General features: G+C 40.9%; 1 protein-coding gene across 1 annotated transcript in view; it reads left to right on the top strand.

Moving 5' to 3' along the window:
• Nucleotides 1-1,560, top strand: part of MTM1 (myotubularin 1) — an 86,847-nt gene extending 85,287 nt beyond the window's left edge. Inside the window, exon 15 of the mRNA XM_063431974.1 lies at nt 974-1,560. Within this exon, the coding sequence (XP_063288044.1) occupies nt 974-1,141 (168 nt within the window). The 3' untranslated portion in view covers nt 1,142-1,560. The remainder of the gene's footprint in view (nt 1-973) is intronic.
• The last annotated feature ends 14,020 nt before the right edge of the window (nt 1,561-15,580 follow it).

Genomic DNA, 15,580 nt, shown 5'->3' with positions numbered 1-15,580 from the left:
TCTCTGGGGGCTCAAGGCCCAGGAAGGCTGTTGTGGGGACCAGGTCCTGATCTTGGGTTTGTGAGTCAGGTGAGCCAGGATTTGCTGTAGTGTGTAGTAAAGTTCTGTTGCTTTGTTCCTAAGTAGCGAGGTGACAGGAGTATCATGTTGCCTGCTGGCGGTGCATGCACCCGCGCCCAGTGTGGGCCGCCATGTTGGAGGCACAGTACACGCACTCAGGCACTCTGCCTGCCCTCTGGGGAGCCTGTCATACCACCTGGCTCCCTCCAGTGCGGGCCAGGATGAGGGAGGGACCGGGGCCTGTGAGGTGTGTTACAGGGCTGTGGTATGGCGACCAGTCTCATACCGTTGGGGCCTCGAAACTCCCGATCTCGGAGTCCACGGTGGTGCCAACCCTCTCCTGCACACTTCAGCAGGCTATTCCGCCTAACTTTCAGCGGTAAGCCCATGCTTTCTGTCGGTTAGAGGTAAAGTTAGCTGGAGCCTCAGGGACATGCGACCGGTCAGCATGGCGGTCAGGCCCCGCCCCCCGAGTAGTGGGAGTTGGCACCCAGACCACTCCAATGGGTAGAAGTGGTCTGGGTGCCTGGAGTGTCCCTTTAACATAAAGGTGTTTTGATTCCAATAGTATCCCTTTAAGCTGGTTGGTCTTGTTCTTTAAGGTCAATGATACCATTGCAAAATCCATGAAATCTGGACTCTGATCGTGTTTACCACCTTTAAGGCTCATTAGAACATCATGACAAATGTAGGCATATGCTGTTATGCCACAATACACTGAAATTCAGAGACTGATTCTCCCTCTGTTTATTTAGGGTTCTAGATGCACTTTGTGGAATTTGCATGCTTACCTTGTCAGACAGTCTGTCCTTGTGTAGTTGAAAAGATGAACCATTACTCTTTAAAACCAGGCATGTGACTTTTTTTTTTTTTTAAATAATTCTAATTTTGTTCCTCTTCATATATTCTATAGCAACCAAATCCTGTGGAACAGCGTTACATGGAGTTGTTAGCGTTACGTGATGATTATGTCAGAAGACTTGAAGAACTGCAGATCACAAATTCACCGAAAATAAACAGCTCCTCCACTTCCCCCTCTTCACCTTCACAGCTGATGTCCCAATTACAGACTCCCTTTTGAACAGATAACACTGTCTGTATGAAGTAAAATTGCAAACTGCAGTATTGTTATCCCAAGGCCGTTTTGAATGATGCCTTACTTTCAATGAAACTTGATCCTTCCCGGTTGAATAGAAATGTGCCTTTCTAGATCAAGAAATACCAGCATCCTTTTACCATGATGTACTGGTCTGCAGTTGTCCTCATACAATATATGGGAAGGAGTCTGTGGATGATGTTTCACACCATCTCATTGCACCTTGGATTGAATTGATCATTGTAAGCAATCCAACTTGTTTTACAGTTTTGCTTTGCATTCACCTGCAAAAGAAAGACTCTTCTAACCTTTTGTAGGTAGTTTAAATGCTTTACATTTCTCTTCAAAGCACAAACGTACTTATCTGTGTCTACAAGTAACAGGCCAACGTATTGTGTTTATTGTGTGCATTGTCTGGTATATTTGTTCAGAATGCGTCTATTTGGCGCGTCAGAATTAATGCAATTCAGACAACCACTGACGAATCACAGGTTGTAGTAGTAATGGTGCTTGAAGTGTGCCTTTAAGACGCTAGTATGAGTGATGTTTAGTTATGTTTTTAAGCTAATCACTTAGTGAGGGGTATGTTCTTTACTGCTCAGAATTGTCTTGACGATGATGGGGTTCCTTGTTTCAGTACTTTCTTTAAACTAACCCTTCTACTTTGTGTGTGTTCCCCCCTTAACAATGCTACACTGTTTTAATGTGTGCTTAACAAAGTATCCACGCTTCTGTTTATCATTTGTACACATATTAAGCAGATCTCGGTTATATTGAAATGTCTTCAAAGATCCAAAAATAAATCTTATTTTGTCATAGAAAAAGAAAATTCTAATAAAAATATGAAAAGTTCCATAATTTCCAGGTGATTAGTCGCCTCCTTTTCCTTTCTTAGGAAATTTATGAATTGGATTCCTTCTCTTGCACCAGTGCTAAATGAGCAACTACAAAGGTTTTGTTTTGGCATTATTTGGTTATTCTCCTTATGTGCCAAAAAGAAACATAGTTTTAAAAGGTTATCACATATTCTTCCCAATACATAAATCAGTTTTGTTTAAGAATAGTTGCTGTTCACATTCTTGTAAGGAAAATCTATAATTATAAACAGATTTACATACAAACTGCCTTTGAGTTGTTAAGTAGTATCAAGGGGCGTATGGGTTCTAAGAGCTGTTGTAATCAGCATGCCTGCAGTATTCCTCAATATATGCATCTATATATTTTTTTTAAAACACTGATTCCTTATTTTATTGATTTTTTTTTTGTTATGTTTAGGTCTCCCGAATTTTAATTTTAAAAAAATAAAAGTATTTACTTACTTTTTAGATTAAGCACTCGGACAGTGTCTGTGCCACAGCTCTGATCCTCCCCAGGAGTAAACCTTCAGCACACCGTTATGGTTCCAAGTGTACCCTGGCATCTCCCTGTGTATGTATTCATGCAGTCTGGGAATGGTTTGATGTCTTACCAGGGGACTGCTGAGCGCCAGTCAATTCCAACAGCTAAGATATTCCATAAGCTTTCATGAACTAAGCCCCCCTGTTGTAAGAAGAGCATCAGCTGATCTTCTGGCTGGCACCTGCTGGACCCCAAGTAGGAAATCAAACCAGCAAATTGTTTGACTACTTACATGGGGTGGGTGCCAGGGCACTACAATTAAAATATGCACTACAGCATATCTTTACCAAGTTCCTACAGGCACCAAACATCATTTTCTTATTGGCATTGGTTTCCAATTTAAAGGGAATCTTGTAGCACCAGAACCACTACAGCTTAATGTAGTTGTTTAGGTGCAAAAAGACTTTCGCTGCAGTGCAAACACTGCTTTTTATTCTCAGGAAAGGCAGGATTTATTGTGAACACCTTATGAACACCTGGAGTTGCTGTCACTTAGGCAGCCATGAAATGGTCTTCCTGTTATAGTCCTGGGATAACCTCGATGAGGAGATGCTATCTCAGCGATTGCCACCGATGCGCAGTAGGTCCCCAGTGCATTTTTGTTGTTGTTTTAGATATCATCAGTATGATAATCTTAGCTAGGGGTGGAGTGGTGTAAGAAGGTGAGTAAAACTGATTTAATTTACTATAACAGGGGGAGGCCTGAGAATCTAAATACCGCTATTTTTTAGCAGAGTTGCTCCTTTAAGCAATGTTACTTCTGGAAATCCGTATTGCATTTACAACATTTTGTAGTGGATGTTTTTATATTTCCGGTTGGGAATGTAAGACACGGCCAGCATAGTTTTTCCATATAACCATTAAAATAAGAATGCTTATTATTTTCCAATCCTACTGCCCATTTAACAACAAGCCATGCACATTCCAACTTGAAAAACTTACTTGGCTCTTGCACATTTGTATTGAATTATTATGTTCATTTTAATCTACTTGTTCTCATATTTTTGTCTTCTTTTTTTTTCTTCTTTACAAACCTTTCAGCTTTCAACATACTATATTTATGGTTGACTGCAAAAGTGCTGCAAAGTTAAGGGAAGGTTAAGCAGTTTTATGTTTTTCATTGTAAATTATTGTAAAAAGTGAGTGAGCACATTATCTAGTGTGTTATGTCAGAAATTCATAGTAGATTGTACAATAAAATATATAAAATTACTTTTTGTATATAAAAAGCAACAATAGTTTAAAACCTTTTTTTAATGCATAGTGAGTACAACATTTTGCATTCAACTTCAGGACTGTTCTCAAATGCAGTCTTAAAATCTAACAAGATAGTGTAGAGAAATGTTTAACATTTAAAAAAATATATATAAACAATATTTTAAAGCTGCAAAAGTGGTTTGTCCTAGGATCACAATAAATTTTTACAATAGTGTATAACCAAATCCTATCTTACTGTCAAAACACCTGTAATTGTACGTCATTGGTGTTTATATGTTTAAGCCTCTTTGTCACATTTGAAATATTTATTGTACAGTTGTATATTATGTTTTTCCCTCCACCTGCTGATTTTAAGGCCAACGGGCTTTATATAAAAAAAAAAATAATATAGTGCAAATCATAGACTTATCTTTTTAAAACTAAAGTGTGAATAGCAGATCCACCTTTCCAATGAATCTATTTTAATAAAATATTATCACAATGCATGTACAGTACATTGTGTAGATATCATAAGGCCATACGTCCAAACAGTTTCTTATATGCAGTGAACAGTTTGTACGACAAATTCTCCAACTATTGTCTAGAGAATATTTTTGTTAAAATGTATCTCTTGCTTTAATTTTTGAGGACATAAAAATTGTTACATGAAATAAAAATGTGTATACTGTATACCAATTTCTTTTTCTATGTATTTATTTATATCATGGTTTCCATGTTGTGTTTTAAAAAACTAAAGACAACATTTTTTTAGTTTGTGTATATAGAATTGAAGCCGGCCTGTGTTACTCATAATCATTGAGAAACTGCAGGACTAAGGACAACTTTTACTCTCTGCATGAGGACATCCAGTGTGGGTCAAATCCCCATAGAAAAAGCATTTAAGCAATGCTTTTCTATGGGGTGGGCCTAATGCGCTTGTTTTATATGCGCGTTAGCACCACCTTCCTGTTGTGTGATGTCAGAGGAGGTGGAGAGCCGACGCAGCGCCACGGGAGATCTGAGCTGGAATTGGGTAAGTGTTACAAGAGTTGTTTCTACCAATCCAGCACTGCGGAGGCGGCGGGGGAACTAGGGGTACTATAGAGTAAGGAATATAGAGTGACATTCCTTACACTATAGAGTCACTTTAATGAACACAGATTTAAACTTTTTCTAAATGTTCTTTAGGCCAACTGTTAAAGGGGTTATCCCAGTGTCCATGACCATTTCCGCTGTTATAAATGATCATGGTGGTAGGAATATGTATGTGCTGTGTTTCAAGCAGATCTGCACTTTTGTGCTGGGAGCGTGACTTAGGCAGCCTGGCACTCTCTTCCAGGCTGTCTAATGTTAATTATTTCTAGAACTTACTGCATGCTGGCAACAGACATACTCGCTTTTACCCTTTCTAACAACACTTGAAGGGAATGTCCACTCCCTCTCGGCCCTCTCTGCATTTTCAACATTTGGCTGTGTTTTATATATATCCCTCCCTTTGTTTACCTCTCACTCACCTGCTCTGAGTGCTCTGAGCCAGGAATAACAGTCCAATCAAATGATTCTCTATAAGAAACGTGATTGGACTTCGGAGTAATGTGCCATGACAACAGACGAGACGTGGATATGAGAGGAGATTCTCACCCGGTGCTGGAATTCAGTGTTTTTTTTTTTTTTTCTTATTTAAAAGCTATTGGGGAAAAAAAAAAAAAAAAAGTGCTGGACAAGAGTACTAGCTCACGTTGGGGCATTCTAAAATAAAAGTAAATCCTGAAAAAACATTATTGTAACCCTTTAAGGTAATCTTTATTTTGACACATCTTTGAGGCACAGATCCTTGTAGAAGTGGTGAGAGAATACATGGAGATGCTGAGGACTGAATGAGCCATTTATATTTAACAAAACAAAATATGAAGTAATTGGTAAGGAGATTTATTATTTTGGAGTCCATAGTATTTACTTTACATGTAGCTCTGATTTTTATTCAGAACCACACAATTCTCTAAATTCCTCCTCACATTTAAATGTAAAGAACATGTTTATATGAAAATTATTTAAATAAACATTTTAGTCACCAAAACCACTTGGCTTTATGGATGTCAGGGTTCTTACCTGAGATGGGAGTCTGGAGCACATTTATGTTTGCTTACCCTTGCAGATAGAACCACTCCAAGGTGACCAGGTAAGAAACCACCTGGACTGTGAATCTATGCACGGGGGCTGTGCAGGAAAGGTGTTCCAAAGCAGTACCGACGGGGTCACAAATGGCAGGATAGTCGAGGGATATCCAAAGTCTAGGGATGCCAGAGGTCAGAATAATTTAAGTGTAGCTGGAGTCAATATGGAATACAAGTTCAGGAGACTAGAAAACAAACTGAACACATACAGCAGGATCAAAGACCTGATCATATTCTCAGGGTCAGTTAATATACCCAGCAGATGAATGAACATTCTCAGGTGAAGCACAGCAATGACCATAGAATAAGTCCAGCCCCCAGTGCTGCAGATATAGCTAGGAATAATAGTTCTAGAACAAGTCCAAAAAATCGCAACTGCTGTGGTTCAAAGGCAGATAGCAGGCCCAGGACCGCAAAGGACCCAGGTTCAAATCCGCTGTTTGGCACTTGTAGGATGGCCACGTCTGGCCGGCTGTATGGCACGGTGAGAACCGTGACAGTACTCCCCCCTTAAAGAATGACCTCCCGGCGTGAACAGGCTATTCCCAGTGTGGAGTCCCTATAGCGGAGTACAGTATTAGAGTCCACGATCTCCGCAGGTATCACAGGTAAATCCACAGTCAGCGCTGAAAAGTAAGGCAATATCCTAATCCTCCCAATAACCGGACGAAACACAGTTTGGGAGTCAACTAACTAGCTTTATTCACAAGCTTGCATATTTATACAGTTCCCCATGCAAGGGGTTTCCTTACAGAGGTTTCAGGGGATTTATCCCATCATGCAACATAATTCTCCCAACAGGCCTTGCTGCACGAGAAGGATACTCCCACTAAAATGGACGATTAAGTGGATTATCGCCTCGTGCAGCAAAACTGACAATTTACTTTAAAATACCGTTTCTGAGTTTTATTCGGTATACAGAGTTAACCGAACGTTCGGTAGATAGCTGGGGGCTGAGCGCATCTTTTGAGAGAATACCGCTCAGTTCCCAGCTGAACTGACCGAACGCCGCAACAAATACCGATTGCACTTAGGGAAACGATCCTACCGAACACCGGGCTCCCGAATGGTCTGGAAGTCCAGCGGTGTTCGTGTCATCGAGTAGCCGATTTCGGTTCCAGGCGCTCGACGACCAAACACCGCTGAAGAATAGACGATCCAAGATGGCCGACCGCCGCATGGTCGGTAGCCGAACGACGGCCACCTAGGAGAGCCTCTAATTACCGATTGCAACATTGTTGCAATCGGTTAACAAGCGCCACACGCCTCTAAGTGTGTGGTCTATCAGGGGAGCCCGCATTCGTTCCACGAACAGCACGGATAGCCGCTATTCGTTGAACGAAGTGCTCGCATGCTGGTAGCTTACGGCTGCCAGCAGGCGAATTACCATAATCCCAGATACACAGTAAAGTTACATATACCACACAGTACTCATAGCAAAATACACACAGCACATAGTACAGACAACCTTTCTACAATACAGTCTAGAAGTGGCTAGGTTTGGCACAGTCCCTTTTCAGTGTGGGGCTCCATAGTACCAGCTTTTGGTACAGCTGGAGAGCAGTCCGGGTTTTTGATGATCCGGAAACAGGTGGTAAGTACTTCTAGTACCTCAGCAGGAGTAGCATTTGTAGCTTTCAACTCTTTTTCGAATGTCTCCAAATCCTTTATGCAGACTTTAGTACCATTTGAGGCCTAGGTACAATCCGCAGGTAGGTCTTCTTTGGGCTGGCAGGAAGTAGTAATGGTATTGATAGTAGTATCTTCAGGAGAGGGTGCAAATATTCCTGGAGCAGGAGATGGAGATTTTGAGATTGAGAATAAAGTGAGCTAATTGAGTAAGATAAAGTAGTGGGTTTTCTGTGGAATGATTCCAAACTTCCAAACTAAGATGTGGAAGGATAGTGTTTATGAAGCTGTAGGTATGTGAAGAAAGGAACACCGAGATCAGAAAACTTGTTTAATTTGCTGAAACGCGAGACTTGAATTATTTTATCAAGGAAAAAAATTTAAATATATATTATATAGGCCTGCAGTTTCACAAGAATAGTAAGGATGCTGGGCTCCCCCATTCTGAAAGTGCGGGCTACATTAGAAAGGTATAAATTTAGTGTATCGCCACTGGAGTCCGAGCAGCTGTCTTACCATTACCATGCTTTAATGGTGGATGCTAATAAAGGATTTTCCTGTGTTTCCTCTGGAAGGAAAGCGTTCTGTCACCATTCAGTTTATTCTCAGTCTGGTGCAGTACCTCACTGTGCCACTAGCTGTCTCTGGTGCTATTCCAGATCTCTCTCCGTTCCCAGCTGGCCATACTTTGTGATTGACTTCCCCCTGTTTAGTTGAGCTTCACCCTTTCTTGTTTGCCAGTTCATTAAATAATGTTCTTGGTCTGGTCCTGCCTGTCCTGTGTTTCTGAGCTGGCCTTCCCTGTATCCAGAGGCCCTTCTGCTACATTATTATCTGTTTTTGTATTTTAGTTAACGGTCTTCCTTTAATATCAATACACTTCTTTTTTGCTTTTATTTGTGTATATTGGTTTCTTTGTATTCTGGATTCCACCCTATGAGGTTGCTGCACTAGTCAGCACCCCTTCCTGACCAGACCCTTGACACGTATGGAGAGTGCACTACACTTGTCAAAGTTGTTTCAATGCGTACTACTGTAAATTGTCCCCTTTATCCAGTCTAGTGCGTGAAAGTAGTGTGCTGCTACTGTGTATCTCGTTTTCCTTTTCTGTATGCTTGGAGCATAGTTTCCTTAAAGGACCACTCTAGGCACCCAGACCACTTCAGCTTAATGAAGTGGTATGGGTGCCAGGTCCAGCTAGGGTTAACTAATTTTTTTATAAACATAGCAGTTTCAGAGAAACTGCTATGTTTATCAATTAGTTAAGCCTTCCCCTTTTTCCTCTAGTGGCTGTCTCACTGACAGCCGCTAGAGGCGCTTGCGTGATTCTCACTGTGAAAATCACAGTGAGAGCACGCAAGCGTCCATAGGAAAGCATTATGAATGCTTTCCTATGCGACCGGCTGAATGCGCGCGCAGCTCTTGCCGCGCGTGCGCATTCAGCCGACGGGGAGGAACGGAGGCGGAGAGGAGGAGGTGAGCTCTCCGCCCAGCGCTGGAAAAAGGTAAGTTTTTACCCCTTTCCCCTTTCCAGAGCCGGGCGGGAGGGGGTCCCTGAGGGTGGGGGCACCCTCAGGGCACTCTAGTGCCAGGAAAACGAGTATGCTTTCCTGGCACTAGAGTGGTCCTTTAACACAGAAATTTAGCAAATGAATAATCACTGGTCGTGGTCGTTGTTGTTTGACTTTGGGGCCTCTCTGGGCCAGATGGTATGCTCTTTCTTTTAATAGCGGTTTGTCTGTATCATCGGGTAGGTGGAGTACATCTGGTATCCAGTTTTGTAGCAATGTAAGTAGGCTTTGAGGTTTGATGGACTCTGGGAGTCCAATAAAACAGATTTCTTTTTTGCTTTTTAAAGTTCCTCCACCTTTGTTTGGAGTTGTGTAAAGAGATCAGATTGATGTTGCAGTTGAACATGAAAGCTTGGTCAAGGAGTCTTCCAATTCACTGTGCCTTATTTTGAGCCTATCCAGTCTGGGGGAGTTAGCTGCCACTTTACGAATAAGGTCTCCAATGGCGTGTTCTATGGTGTAACAATTTGCCTCTAGTTTTTGTCCATAGCAAAACGGTGATGTCATCAGGTAGAGAAGCAGGGTTATTAGGTAGGTCTGGCGTGAACAAAGCATCAGATGTTGTGGGACTTAGCGGTGCCAGGAGACTTTCCCAAGACAGACTTCTACTGTTTTCGAGAGATATTTTGAAGGCAAACTCTCTTAATGTGTCCTACACTAACAATTCACCTTGCTGCTTTCTGCTAAAAGGCAAGATATGTAATGAGACAGAGAGTAGTATATTTCTGAACCCCTACACATTTATTAACCCTTAAGAGAGAACACATGGGTGGGTGGCAGCACTGTAACATAGCTGTGTAATAAAAATGCAAACAGGAACACACACACAATTTTAGGCCCTGTACTCAAACTCCCACTACCCCTGAGTGACAGCAATAATTACATCAACCTCAATACATGGAATAAAAAAAAACATAACTGTTACCTGCGCTCATATACATAGCCACATTGAAATAACTAAAGGGAGAGCAGTGGGAACAGTCTATGCAAAAAGACTTGGGCCTACAGTGCCCCTCATTCAGAGCTATAGCCCAAGCCCCAGCTAGCCCCGGTTTGTGCATGGATCTTGAAGTCCATGTGTTTTTAGATGTTCAACAATCATATCCTTTAACATGGTTTCCATTACTTTCCCCACTACTGAAGTAAGGCTTACTGGCCTATAGTTGCCCGACTCCTCCCTACTACCTTTCTTGTGAATGGGCACAACATTCGCTAACTTCCAATCTTCTGGGACTACTCCTGTTAACAACAATTGGTTAAATAAATCTGTTAATGGTTTTGCTAGTACACCACTAAGCTCTTTTAATAACTTTGGGTGTATTCCGTCAGGTCCCATTGACTTATTTGTCTTTACTTTTGACAGTTGAAATAGAACCTCTTCCTCTGTAAACTCACATTTAACAAATGACTCATTTGTCCTTTTCCCTAACTGAGGCCCCTTTCCTTCATTTTCATCTGTAAATACTGAACAAAAATATTCATTGAGGCAGTCAGCTAGACCTTTATCCTTTTCTACATACCTTCCTTCTTTTGTTTTTAATCTAACTAATCCTTGTTTTACTTAGTTTTGTTTTTTTAATTTTATTTTGTTTGTATTTTGTGTGTATTTATTATTTTACATAACATAAGTTAGATAATATTTTTAGATAAGGTAAATAGAAGCAATGCTTAAACAAAAAATAGCTGTAATTTAGCTGCTGTCAATTTATGTGTAACTCCATATTATAGTATAATATAATGGACAATAAATAGGGTAAAACATTATATAAGAAAGACATAGTTATACCCAAAAATTAAACAATAGTATCATTAAAAACGGATTTTAGCAATAACAATTCTATAAAACACATTTAAAAAGAAACCCCTTAAAAATATAATAAATATTATACAATATAAATTAAAATATTACAATAAATTCATTATATAGCATTATATAAGAAAGACAGCTATAGCTAAAATGAATCAATAATGCCCATTAATAAGTGATTTACCAAAAAATATATATAAACATAAAAATAAACTATTTAAAACATTTTTTGTTAATGTTTTTATGTTTACTAGTTAAAATGCATTAGTGCATAAAAAATTGGAGAGAGATCATTATTAAGCATACTATTTCCTTATTTAAATCCATTTACCTAAAATAAGAGAGAGGAAAAAAAAACACAAATAAGATTTCATATTTGGATATTCCATACATATTTTATTATGAAAGATAAAAAAATGAAAACAACCTAATACTGTATTTTAACATGTGTAAACTAAAGTATTTAGATCAGTGGTAGTCAACCTTTTTTTACCTACCGCCCACTAATGCATCTTTTTGGTTGAAAAAATGTCCTTACCGCCCACCAGTTTTCGCGCAAATGCAGAATATTTTTAGAAAGGAGGGTGTTTTACAAAAAATAAATGTACGTACATTTATCTTTTTATTTCTACTTAATGCAGGTTTATAAGGTTTTTAACTTTATAAAGTTTAATGAGAAAACAATAAAGTAAATTTAAATTACCTTTACTAGTGATTAATGAGATCCTTGAGGTTGATGCTGCGAGACTAAATATTTGATATCTGGTTCGATTTTCGTAAGGAACAAACGAAGGTCTCTTTCAGTGATATTCAGACGACTTCTCTGTTTGCGCATAATATGATTTCTCATTTGTGCGTCAGCTCATCGCCTCTCCCTCCTCAATTCCCCTCCCCACCTTTTTTTCCCCTTTTTTCTATTTTTTTAACCTTCCTTGTAGCAATGCCCAGTAGGAAGGCTGAGCTAGGTAGCCCACTTACTATATAGTCCACTATAACAGACACACACGTACAGACACACGTATACATACATACACACACACACACACACGACACATACATACATACACACACACACGACACATACATACATACACACACACACACGACACATACAGGGAGTGCAGAATTATTAGGCAAGTTGTATTTTTGAGGATTAATTTTATTATTGAACAACAACCATGTTCTCAATGAACCCAAAAAACTCATTAATATCAAAGTGAATATTTTTGGAAGTAGTTTTTAGTTTGTTTTTAGTTATAGCTATTTTAGGGGGATATCTGTGTGTGCAGGTGACTATTACTGTGCATAATTATTAGGCAACTTAACAAAAAACAAATATATACCCATTTCAATTATTTATTTTTACCAGTGAAACCAATAGAACATCTCAACATTCACAAATATACATTTTTGACATTCAAAAACAAAACAAAACAAATCAGTGACCAATATAGCCACCTTTCTTTGCAAGGACACTCAAAAGCCTGCCATCCATGGATTCTGTCAGTGTTTTGATCTGTTCACCATCAACATTGCGTGCAGCAGCAACCACAGCCTCCCAGACACTGTTCAGAGAGGTGTACTGTTTTCCCTCCTTGTAAATCTCACATTTGATGATGGACCACAGGTTCTCAATGGGGTTCAGATCAGGTGAACAAGGAGGCCATGTCATTAGATTTTCTTCTTTTATACCCTTTCTTGCCAGCCACGCTGTGGAGTACTTGGACGCGTGTGATGGAGCATTGTCCTGCATGAAAATCATGTTTTTCTTGAAGGATGCAGACTTCTTCCTGTACCACTGCTTGAAGAAGGTGTCTTCCAGAAACTGGGAGTTGAGCTTGACTCCATCCTCAACCCGAAAAGGCCCCACAAGCTCATCTTTGATGATACCAGCCCAAACCAGTACTCCACCTCCACCTTGCTGGCGTCTGAGTTGGACTGGAGCTCTCTGCCCTTTACCAATCCATCCATCTGGCCCATCAAGACTCACTCTCATTTCATCAGTCCATAAAACCTTAGAAAAATCAGTCTTGAGATATTTCTTGGCCCAGTCTTGACGTTTCAGCTTGTGTGTCTTGTTCAGTGGTGGTCGTCTTTCAGCCTTTCTTACCTTGGCCATGTCTCTGAGTATTGCACACCTTGTGCTTTTGGGCACTCCAGTGATGTTGCAGCTCTGAAATATGGCCAAACTGGTGGCAAGTGGCATCTTGGCAGCTGCACGCTTGACTTTTCTCAGTTCATGGGCAGTTATTTTGCGCCTTGGTTTCTCCACACGCTTCTTGCGACCCTGTTGACTATTTTGAATGAAACGCTTGATTGTTCGATGATCACGCTTCAGAAGCTTTGCAATTTTAAGAGTGCTGCATCCCTCTGCAAGATATCTCACTATTTTTGACTTTTCTGAGCCTGTCAAGTCCTTCTTTTGACCCATTTTGCCAAAGGAAAGGAAGTTGCCTAATAATTATGCACACCTGATATAGGGTGTTGATGTCATTAGACCACACCCCTTCTCATTACAGAGATGCACATCACCTAATATGCTTAATTGGTAGTAGGCTTTCGAGCCTATACAGCTTGGAGTAAGACAACATGCATAAAGAGGATGATGTGGTCAAAATACTCATTTGCCTAATAATTCTGCACACAGTGTACATACACACACACACACGACACATACATACACACACGACACATGACACATACACACACACACACACACGACACATACAGACACATAGATACACACACGACACATACATACACACAAGACACACACGACACATACAGGAACACAGACAGACACACATACACACAAGACACATACATACACACACAAGACACATACCAACAGACAGTCACACATACATACACACACAAGACACACATATATACATACAAAGACCCACCCACACACACACACACACACACATTATATTTAAGTCACCCTCCTGTTTCCTACCTTTTAGATTCAGGAGGGTGACTTTCCCTGGGGTCCAGTGGTGGCTCAGGTGGATGGGAGTCAGAGTTCCCACTCTGACTCCCTGGTCTTCCTCCCGCGCGGCTCTCAGGGTTAGCTGGGAGGAGTGATGTGCAGTCACTTCCTCCCAGCTCTGCAATGTCATCACAGGGGGCCCGGTCACGCTGTTAAAGCGCCCAGCGCTGACCGGGCCCCCCTCACAATCCACATCCATCGGGTGGCCCTGTCAGCATGGGCCACCCGATGGACACCTCCATATGCGGCCCCGGCGGTTTGCCGCGCGGACCGGGGCCGCAAATTGTCACGGCGGTACCCAGTCGCAGGGGTACCGCCGGCTTGCAACCCGCCCGCCCGTCCGTCAGAACCTGGAAATCCCTACCGCCCACCTGAAATCCTAAAACGCCCAATAGTGGGCGGTAGTGACCAGGTTGACGACCCATGATTTAGATTATATCCTAAATTCTTTTCTGTTTGGCCTAATTATTGTAGCTTTATCACCTCAAAGTCAATATAAAAATAAAAGTACTTTAAATTTAAATATAAACGTTAAATATCGGTATTGATTGTCTCTGTGTTAAAATATGAATATAAATGTAAATCCTTCATTTTGGAGGTGCAACATGATAGGACAGCGGCTGCTGTGGTTCTTGGCCATCCATGCGATGCCACATTGCAGGAGGCAGCGTGACAGTCCCACAATGCCTTGTAGTCTGTACAGTATTGTGGAAGCAGCTGCTCCAGTATGCTTGTGAAACAGCTTGTAAGTTATTTATTTTTTAATTAGTTTTTTATTATTTTCATATTGCAAAATTTGATACAGAAGGGAAAAAGGGTTGGGTTAGTGAGGGTTGACATTTGGTAGAACGAAAGACATTTTGTTAAATTAATTTACATTAGTACAGTAATATTTAGGTGCATGTATAGTACATTCTTATGTTAACTGCTGTCGTGCGGTTACATTTATTATCATGCGGTTGAGTATCTAGGTGGTTGCCAAGGTGGGGGTATTCTTCCTTCTTACTGTGAGTAATTTTCCAAAGTATTGGTATGGCATTGTTTACTTCCTTGTGTGTTTTCAGTATATCTCTTTGTCGTTTTCTCAGAGTGGATTATCCCCGAGTATGCGGGTTAGTGGAGTGAAATGTTTTGGATTTGTCCCAGTGGACTAAGTAAGTAAGTAGGTGAGTGTTCCTCCATGTCGGGGTCGGAGCTTGACTTGATGTGGTATGGGGGGGGGGATGTATGAGTCAATTGGTGAGGTAGAAGGGCGGGGGGGAGGGGGTTGGTGAGTGTGTTAAGTTTGCATTTGAGTTCTGCCAGTGTCTGAGTCTGGGTCTTGGTGTAATCATAAGGAGGGTGTTTTCCTTTGTTTTACCCTTTTGTTAATGGCTCACAAGCTATTCGTATCTGGTCCCTCTTGTTTCGTCCACCTCCTCCTCCCAACTCCCCCACTTCATGTCAAATTCTTGTTTCTTTTGTGGGGACATTACTGCCATTCTTTCATATATTTTGAACTGAGTAAGTTTGGTCTGGAGCTGGGTTAGGGAAGGGCAGATCTGATATTTCCAATGCAGTGCTATTAGGTTTCTTGCAGCTAGTATGGTGAGGGCTGTGATTAGCTTTTGTCCTAAGTTTAGGTGATCTGGGAGTAGGAGCAAGAGGCAGGAGGTT

The sequence above is a fragment of the Pelobates fuscus genome, chromosome 9 (assembly GCF_036172605.1).
Source record: "Pelobates fuscus isolate aPelFus1 chromosome 9, aPelFus1.pri, whole genome shotgun sequence".
Taxonomy (NCBI): Eukaryota; Metazoa; Chordata; class Amphibia; order Anura; family Pelobatidae; genus Pelobates; species Pelobates fuscus.
This window is presented reverse-complemented; position numbering and strand designations above follow the sequence as displayed.